Source organism: Apaloderma vittatum, unplaced genomic scaffold (assembly GCF_000703405.1).
Source record: "Apaloderma vittatum isolate BGI_N311 unplaced genomic scaffold, ASM70340v1 scaffold2617, whole genome shotgun sequence".
NCBI classification, from domain to species: Eukaryota; Metazoa; Chordata; class Aves; order Trogoniformes; family Trogonidae; genus Apaloderma; species Apaloderma vittatum.
Window position 1 is genome coordinate 23,324 of NW_009727622.1, and position 7,936 is coordinate 31,259.

The 7,936-nt window shown below is 44.2% G+C and overlaps 1 protein-coding gene across 1 annotated transcript in view; it reads right to left on the minus strand.

Annotated features, from left to right (window-relative positions):
* Window positions 1-279, minus strand: part of TNFRSF11A (tumor necrosis factor receptor superfamily, member 11a, NFKB activator) — a gene marked incomplete at its 5' end in the record, with an annotated part of 13,902 nt that extends 13,623 nt beyond the window's left edge. The window contains one exon of the mRNA XM_009873722.1: window positions 198-279. Within this exon, the coding sequence (XP_009872024.1) occupies window positions 198-279 (82 nt within the window). The remainder of the gene's footprint in view (window positions 1-197) is intronic.
* Window positions 280-7,936: the final 7,657 nt, after the last annotated feature.

Consider the following 7,936-nt stretch of genomic DNA (forward strand, 5'->3'; position numbering starts at 1 on the left):
GGGGTTGTTGTGGCTGAAGTGCATTCGGCCTTATTGAAACTCATGTGATTGAACTAGGCCCAGCGATCCAGCCTGTCTAGATGCCTCTGTGCCAACAGATTATCGGAGTCACAAGAGCAAGCTGTCTTACTAACCCACACTGCTGTTTCTAATGAGCTTTTCAATTATAAAGCTGACACAGGCCAGTGCTTACCTACCTGGCTCACACTTGGTGCAGCATCGTCCAGAGTACTCGTAGTGTTGTTCACTTTCACATGGTGGAGTCATTTGTAGTGACCACTGGAGCAGAGAAGAAGAGAGAGGACATGAGAACCGATGTAGCTGGAGAATTTCAGACCTATCTAGTCACAGTGCAGGCAGAGAGGAGGAAAACTTTTCTTCTGTTTAGCATTTTGGATAGTAAAAAGCAGTAAAAATTACCCAACACCGATGAGTTCAAAGGTGCTTTGTAGACACTAAGAATTTGTACTTGATGCTGTACACATAGGGACTTGTAATACAGACAGGTAATAAACAAATAACACAGTCTTGCAATTTGTCATGAACTTTTGGCATGCTATATAATCTTTTCTTACAGTACTCTATTATTTGGAATCTACGACATTAAAACTATTGTAAAGGAAAAAATTGGCATAGAAGTACTTCTGTAGTCTGACCTCGGACCAATACCTGGGCAACTGGCAATTTTAATGTATAGCAGTAAGCAAACAAGTAAGGTGAACGATTTATACTCTTGAAAAAGAAGAAGTTCCCAGCTTCTCACTGGGATACACAATACTCCTGGCTAGCCCCAGAAACTATTGGACTTTAATTTTGCAGCTTTTTATGTCTCCCGCCCTGACCTGCAGAGATGGTCTCATGGAACTGAGGCACACATACAATCAAGCCAACCGCTTTTTGCTTCTCAAAAACCAAACCAAAACTGACACAAACCATGTCCCCCCACCAAAACCACCTGAAACTGTTGCACGAGGGAGCACCTGCAGAGCAGGTAGCTCATTTACTTGGGAAAGCTGAAGTAAAGCTTCTGCTGCTGGTTAAAGGGAGCTTTTGCCACCTAATAGCATATGACAGCCCTGTGCCTACTGATATTGGTTTCTGCCCCTCTGCTTAAATGTTCTCCCCTTGTTTGCTCCAAGTCTTTACTTCCCCTCTTTCCTCCTTTCCTAGTTTCAGCAATAGCCGTCGCTTTAAATAGAAAATAATTTTCCCTAAGCACCTTATCCTCTTCTAATGCTGGGAAGGGTCTGGTACCTTAAAGATAAGCAAAAAGGTTGACATTTTTCTTTAAAACACTCCCTTTTGGCTTGCAGCTTGAGCCATGGATTTGTGCCTGATTTGTATTTATCAAAACTGTGCTTGCTGTGTCTGGAATGGAGTAAGTACCTCAGGTTAGAAGTCTTGAATTTCTATATTCTTGCAGGTTATAAACAACTTCTAGCCCCCTTTTTTTTTTTATCATTGCAACAACCCCAGGTCAAATTAAGAACCTACTCTTGCAAAAAATCCTCCATTGTCTCATTGTTTTCTTGTCTCTTGCTTTTCTATTTATTAGCAGTATCTTTCTCGTGACTACATTATACATTTTTTTGGAACAAACGCTGCATTTTGTGTTTGCGTAGCACCTCCCAGGAGAGGCACAGGATAACGATCAGTGCTGGCCAAGTGAGAGGCAATCTAGGAAAAGGAAAAGCTGGGCCAGCCTGGCAGCAGAACAGTGATGCTGCTCAGTGTCTCAAGGGAAATGCTGAAAACACTCCTGTAACCAAAGGAGCTTGTTTTTTCTGTAATGTATCTCAGTGGCAACTGCTAAAGCACGAAGCCAGCCAGCATGGCCTTGAGGCCACGTTGTGGGACTGAGCAGAAGAGAGAAGGTCTTTAGCAACTGATTCACTATTCCCAGCCATCCAAAAAGGCACCAAAGCTGATGAGACCAACAACAGGTCCAGTCACTCGCTTTTTGTCACAGAATGTCCTCTTCTTCCTCGTTTGCCCCAGTTTGATAGTTCCTCTTCAGAAGGAAAGACTAAAAAATTACTGAAGTGTCAAACAAGGGCAAAGTCATCCTTTTTAAGGAAGGATATGCAAATCTGCTAAAGAGCATTCAGCTAAAAGGTCTGGAATAATTTCTGAGAATCATAACTCAGCCTTAGGAGAAGCAGCAATCCCCTGGTGCCAAGGCTGGGGAAGCAGGCTAATTGTTCAGTTGACTTTCAGAAATTCTTTCACACCTTCATGTTTTACCATGTAAATAGGGTTATTGTAATGGTATAACTCACAGCTGCAGCTGCATAAATCCATGCTGTGTGTCAATAAGTAGTCTCTTCTGCCAAAGTGTCCTTCCCCTTTTCACACAAGCCAATGCATTCAGAGATGTAATGCTCCCTCCTTTGATTTATGTTCAATGGTGTAAAGACAAGGCTCCCAGTATCCACGTGCTAATCCCCACGTGAGCCCCCACACCTTGCAAAGGTGAAGGACTTTGGCCTGGTATGGACGGGCTGGACCTGTTGAATAATGAAAGCTGTGGGGATACAGGGCAGGAAGGGAAACAAAAACAACCTGTTGGGTTTTTTTTAGGATGGGAGCTGAACTTGAAGCCCTTTTACCAACACAGCCCCATTGAAACTGGGTTATCCCACGTTTAACTCTCTGCCAGGGGACCATGTCTGTCACATCATCAAGCTGTACATCAGCTTCCCCTGGGGGCTGAGAAGCACTCGTGCCACAACCTGATGCTTCGCCATCAGCAGCGCATTCCCACCACAGTGTCCTTCCGAGATGGGGAAGTGCAATTAATTTTGCAGATGAGGAACTCGCACCCAGAGGCTGGCTGGCTTCACAGAGGTGACAGGAAACCAAACCAAGTCTCTCAAGTCTCAAGTTCGCCCCATAACCCCTGGAACATCCTTCCTCTCATCAAGTGGCGGCCTGTGGGTCAGAGTGATTTGGACATCATCGAGCTCTTTATCTAGAGAGAGAAGGGGCCTCGATGAATGAGAAGGTGTCAACCTCTGCTGAAGTGTAAATAAGACAAAGCCCAGCCTGATAATTTCTTTAACGGTCTTGCTGTTGATGAGGCTGCCCATTAAACCCTACCACCACATCCAAATGATGGCTTCAAAGAGCTCCAGGTATCCTGTATAAATTTGATTTACCACTTAAAAAGTGTACACAGCACAAATTTGCACTGGCTCCTAAGAAAACAGTCAGCTTTCCCGTTCGATTAACATTACCTCAGCACAAATACATCTGACAGGAGATAAAAGACAAATCTCCTCTGGGCTTGGTGGTTCCAGTTCAGTAAAGCACGTCAACAACTGCTTAGCTTTAAGCAAGAGTCACACCATTGACTTCTTTGGAAAAGCAGGCGTGCTCATGTCAAGGTTTGCAGACGGACTGTGTTTAGGCATCAAGCTTCACACAGCCTTTTCAGCTTCTTTTATTTGCCTCTTTGTTGAGAAGGATGCTAAGCAAGAGTGTGCTTGTCGGGTCAGAGAGCTTTGATGACTCAGAGCTAGAGACCACCACTGTGTTACTCAGACCTTGAAAAAACACGCACACAGGTGCTTCTGAAGGGGGAAGCAGCAGCATTCAGATTCCTGTCCTTAAGCTTAAGGAAATATTTATTCTTGGTGCCGTTGAGCAATCGGATGGCAGCAGAAGCTGTGTGTCATGGATGCTAAAATTACTTTCTCACTCAGATGAATGTTCAGACAGACGTTTCAGAGAAGATAGAGTTGCATGGGCCTCTTTCCTTTAAAAGAAAAAAATCTGGAAGAACAAGCTTGGGGGTTTCCACAGTCTTTTTCCCATGTCACTTCTGAACAAGAACCTGAGGCCTCAGTGAGGATTGTTCATTAGCAATAATCTTGGTTTTGCAAAAATTAAGATGTAAAGGGACACGTCAAAGGATAACTATCTTAATATGACACCTTCTTGCTCAGTGTAGTTGTTTCTGGAGAGTATTCAACTCATCTGTCATTATTTCACTAAGCAAAGCAAATTTTTTTCCTCGTTTAGTATTACAGAACCAAAGTACCTGTGGGAGAGACAGCTATGGTGTGTCCTGCCTTGCACACCGCTTCTTCTTTATACTTTGGAGCCTGAGTTTGTGCAAATCTCTTGCTTTTGAGGTCCTTAGACTTGCCTACTGTAGAACTATAATGCTTCTGTGAATATTGGGCTTTATTTGCCTTTGTCAAGAGGACTGAGTTTTGACCGTATTTCTTGGTCTGAAATAGCCACTAAAAGCACAGCACCCTGGTATCCAGCTAGGACAGTCTCTGAAGTAATCTTCTGCTTTTTCTTCTTCAAATATGAGCCATTCCTCTCCTTTCACAGGTATCAATTGTGTGCCAACAGCATTCCAGCCTCCTATCTGATTAGGGCCAGCAGCATCACTAAGCAAAATCCAGCTTTCTTCAGCTCATTGCCAGTTTCAGAGGCTTCCCTAAAAAATTATTTAAGAATAAAAATAGAATGTGGCCCTCAGTTGGCACTGCTTTGTGGCAGGTGCCCACAGGCACTCCACTGAGGCACATAATACTAACACGTACAATGAACGATTCTGGAAATTTTTACCAAAAAAAAGAGGAGTCTTAAAGTTTTAATCATAATCACATGGATGCTGAATGCACCAGCTCCTCCATAGACAGTCTTCACTGTTGATGAAAATTCAATCAAAGCAACACACAAGTCCCAGCTTTGCAATTTCAGTTATTTGCTTGCAGGTCTGTAATTCACCACGAAAATCTCAGATTGTGAATGAAATGCTTTTGGTGATGTCAACTTTCCAGTGACCAGTAAACCACATCATTCAACTACCACCACGTGGTAAAATACAGCCGGGAAATGGTAACAGCTAAAAACTAAATATTATTTCTCTCTTAAAAATAGGTCCGTGCAACTCTGCTAGAGCCTGAGTACATAAAGAGGCCAGAAAGAATGTGAGAGATAAAACTGATAACAAAGAGGACAAGAGAAAACTGCAACTTGCAGCCAGAAAGCAGGCAAACATCAGTAAAAGCCCCATCCCACTTAATCCCCTTGCCCCTCTGTTCTAGTGTGCAGAAAAAAGCAAACACCTGAGCAACTAGTGCTGCTCCGACAAGGGGAAGGACCAATCTCAAGGGGAAGGATCAATCTCAAACCCACTAGATGTTATTTCTGGCTGGCAGACTGTGTGAAGGAGAAGTGCTGCACTGACCACTCTCACAGCGGCGAGGTGGGGTTAAGGCAGACAGGAACCTCAGGTATATCAGATGGGAGATGATGGAGGTGACAGATGGCAGAGCTGAAACAGCAACCAACCGAAGCTGTTAATCAGCCAGCTTTCTTCTGTGGACATAAAACTTGACATCACGTGCATAGCACCCGTCATTCAGAGACAAAGTCATCTTTGTGCCATGCAGAGGCACCTGACGGGCTTGCGAGGTGAGCCTGTGCCAACCTCATGAAGTTCAACAAGGCCAAGTGCAAAGTCCTGCACCTGGGCTGGGGCAATCTCAAGCATAAATACGGGCTGGGTGACAAGTGTATTGAGAGCAGCCCTGCAGAGAAGGACTTGGGAATGCTGGTGGTCAAGATGTTGAACATGTGCCAGCAATATGTGCTGGCAGCTCAAAAAAGTCAACCATATCCTCGGCAACATCAAGAGAAGTGTGGCCAGCAGGTCAAGAGAGGTGATTCTGCCCTTCTGCTCTGCTACTGTGAGACCCTACCTGCAGTACTGGGGGTCTCCAACACAGGAAGGACATGGATCTGTTGGAGCAGGTCCAGGTCAAGATGTTCAACATGTGCCAGCAATATGTGCTGGCAGCTCAAAAAAGTCAACCATATCCTCGGCAACATCAAGAGAAGTGTGGCCAGCAGGTCAAGAGAGGTGATTCTGCCCTTCTGCTCTGCTACTGTGAGACCCTACCTGCAGTACTGGGGGTCTCCAACACAGGAAGGACATGGATCTGTTGGAGCAGGTCCAGAGGAGGCCACAAAAATGCTCAGAGGGCTGGAGCATGTCTCCTACGAGGACAGGCTGAGAGAGATGGGGTTGTTCAGCCGGAGAAGAGAAGGCTCTGGGAAGACCTTGCAGTGGCCTTCCAGTACCTGAAGGGGCTGCAGGAAAGCTGGGGAGGGGCTGTTTGCAAGGCCGTGTAGCAATAGGATGGGGGGCAACGGTTTTAAACTAAAGCAGGGTAGATTTACATTAGATATTAGGAAGAAATTCTTTACTCTGAGAGTAAAGGTTGCCAGAATAGGTTGCCCAGAGAAGTTGTGGTGCCCTCTCCCTGGAAGTGTTCAAGGCCAGGCTGGATGGGGCTCTGAGCAACCTGGGCTAGTAGAAGGGCTTGGCACTAGATGACCTTTAAGGTCCCTTCCAACGCAAACCATTCCATGATTCTATGATTCATACATCAAGCAGGCAGTCTGCAGCATCTCTGTGTCGCCCGCACTTTGGTGTAAAACCTCACGCTTTAATCTACGTGTCCTCACTACCACAGCAATTCAAAGACTAATAGCTACTCGGTAGAATGTTTTAAAGATGAATCAGAGAGTAAAAACCTAAAAGCTAACCAAATCAAAATATTTTAAAAAAAGGTGTGACAGCAAGACAACAGTCTATAACAAGCAGAAATAAAAACTGCAGAATAATAACATTGCTAAAGCTAATGCCTAGATGTGCTTGTGAAAATGCCTGCAAAGGATTAAACAGGTGCAACAGGAGCACTCCATAAGAAAGCTCAGCAGTCTCACCACTCCAGGTGGAGTCTCAGTGAGTTAACCATGAGTAACTCTACATCCATTCACGTTTAATTAAAATAATAATAATAAAAAAGGCACTAAAAGACACAGTCATTCACAGGGAGTGCATTTTAGATCAGCAGGTTGTTTTTCTATGCTTCATCAACTGAAGTCAAGTCTTAAGGAAGAAATTACGATGAGAGATTTCTTGGGCTGGGTTTTTTCTGGAGCCTATGGGGACTTTCTATGCCTAAAAATCTGTATGTTTATGTACCCTTCCCTTCCAGCACGCCGCTGGAGTGGAACATAACTTAAAAATCTCTTATGGTGTGAGGCGGGAACCTGCAATTCCAGCTGAGCTGCCAGTGAGAATGAGAAAGCTTGCAAAAAAGAGGGGAAGCCTGCTTTCACGGCTTACTTCTCCTGGATTTTAGCATTGCACATGGAATAACTGCTGAGTATTCTCCAGGCAGAAATATGAAGGGTAATGGTGGGGCTCTAGCCCTTACTTTGGGTGGTGGCTGTAGAGAGGGGATGTACGTAACACCCACAGACCGTTCTACCTCGGTGTGAGTTATAGTAAGAGAATTGCGTGATTGGATTTGCCCGTTCTCCATAACGAAGGAATTACTGCCTTTGTTAATGGGCTCAGTCCTTTAACTGGTTCATTTACTCTTTAGGGGAGATAACAAGGAACAGGCTCTGCTGGGAACTGTGGGCCAGTCAAATAAGTGAAAATATTCCTTCCTGATTTGAATGGGCTTCGGCTTGTTTCCGCAAGCAGCCTGTTATATTACACGTGGTATTGCAGGGGAGAATTATTTTCCCCGTGAGAGCAGATTCAAGGAATCATCTCATCCTTGCTGCTAAACAATGAAAAGTTACAGAAGAACATGATGCTCATAAGGCAAAACTATTCACTGTGGCAAAATAACATGCTCAAAATAGATTTCCGTGTGTGCTACACAAGCAACTTTTAGGTCTTCATATGAACCTAGTCGCACATTTTCCCCTATCTGTATTCCAGATTAATGGGTTGCCTAACAAAACTTCACAGTATTTTTTTTTCCATACCAGACTTTTTTTTCTTTTCCCTCCACTTTGACCACTGACTAAATATATTCTGCACCCATCTGCAGTCACGAATGTTGTTCTTTGTCATTCTTGAACAGATTCTATGCTTTTTTTTTTTTCT